General features: G+C 62.9%; 1 protein-coding gene across 1 annotated transcript in view; it reads right to left on the reverse strand.

Moving 5' to 3' along the window:
• Positions 1 to 13: 13 nt before the first annotated feature.
• LOC104075333 (AP-3 complex subunit beta-2-like) overlaps positions 14 to 1,249 on the reverse strand; it is a gene marked incomplete at both ends in the record, with an annotated part of 4,073 nt that continues 2,837 nt past the window's right edge. The window contains one exon of the mRNA XM_009575785.1: positions 14 to 215. Coding sequence (XP_009574080.1) covers positions 14 to 215 — 202 coding nt within the window. The remainder of the gene's footprint in view (positions 216 to 1,249) is intronic.

A 1,249-nucleotide genomic window follows, 5' to 3' on the forward strand; every position in this document is an offset into this window, starting at 1 on the left:
TCCCAGGGGGTACCTGCCCGCGGTCCCCGGGGCTGCCTTCCGGGAGCCTTCCTTCTCCTTTCTCTTCGTCCTCTTCTCCTCCTCCTCCTCCTTGTCCTCTGACTGCTCCCCGCTGCCTTCCTCCTCCTCTTCCTCCTCCTCCTCTTCGTCGCTGCCGGAGCTGGAGCTGCCAGAGCTGCTGCTGCTGCTGCTCTCCTCGCTGACGGACTCGGGCTCTGCAAGGGGCACAGCTCACTCCTGCTGCTGAGTCCCCCGACATCCCCACAGCTCCCTGCTGCACCTCCACATCCTCCCACTGCATCCCCACTACACCCCTGCATCTTCCCGCTACATCCCCCCATCCTCCCACTGCATCCCACTGCATCTCCGCACCCGCTGCTGCATCCCCACTGCATCCTCCCACTGCTTCCCTGCATCCCATTGTCCTTCTGCTGCATCCCTGCACCCCAACACTGCATCTCACTGCATCTCCGGATCCTCCTACTGCATCTCCACTGCATCCCCACATCCTCCTGCTGCCTCCCTCTGCATCCTGCTGCATCCCTGCATCCTTCCACTGCATCCCTGTGTGCTTCCACTGCATCCCTGCATGCTCCCACTGCATCCCCACATCCTTCTGCTGCCTCCCTCTGCATCCTGCTCCATCCCTCATCCTTCCCTTGCATATCCCTCATCCTTCCACTGCATCCCTGCATGCTCCCACTGCAGCCCTGCATCCTCCTGCTGCATCCCTGTGTCCTCCCACTGCATCCCTGTATCCTCATGCTACATCCCTGCATCCTTCCACTGCATCCCTGCATCCTCCTGCTACATCCCCACATCCTCTTACTGCATCCCGCTGCATCCCAGCACCCTCTGCTGCCTCCCACTGCATCCTGCTGCACCTCCACATCCTCCCACTGCATCCCACTGTACCCCTGCATTCCTCCACTGCATCCCCACTACACCCCTGCATCTTCCCGCTACGTCCCCACAACCCCCCACCACATCCCTGCTTCCCCCCACTGCATCCCTGCATCCGCCTGCCGCAGCCCTCCATGTCCCCTGCCACGTCCCCACCACGATGGGATGTCCCCCCTGCAATGTCCCCTGCCCAATGCCCCACCATTTTGGCACCTGCCTGATGCTTCACTGTGGTGGCCCCTGCCTCATGCCCCACCGTGTTGTCCCTTGCCTGATGCCCCATCATGGTGGCTCCTGCCCCATGCCCCACAGTGGCCGCACCTGCCTCATGTCCCCGCCCCAGGCG

The sequence above is a fragment of the Fulmarus glacialis genome, unplaced genomic scaffold (assembly GCF_000690835.1).
Source record: "Fulmarus glacialis isolate BGI_N327 unplaced genomic scaffold, ASM69083v1 scaffold27044, whole genome shotgun sequence".
In the NCBI taxonomy this organism is placed as follows: domain Eukaryota; kingdom Metazoa; phylum Chordata; class Aves; order Procellariiformes; family Procellariidae; genus Fulmarus; species Fulmarus glacialis.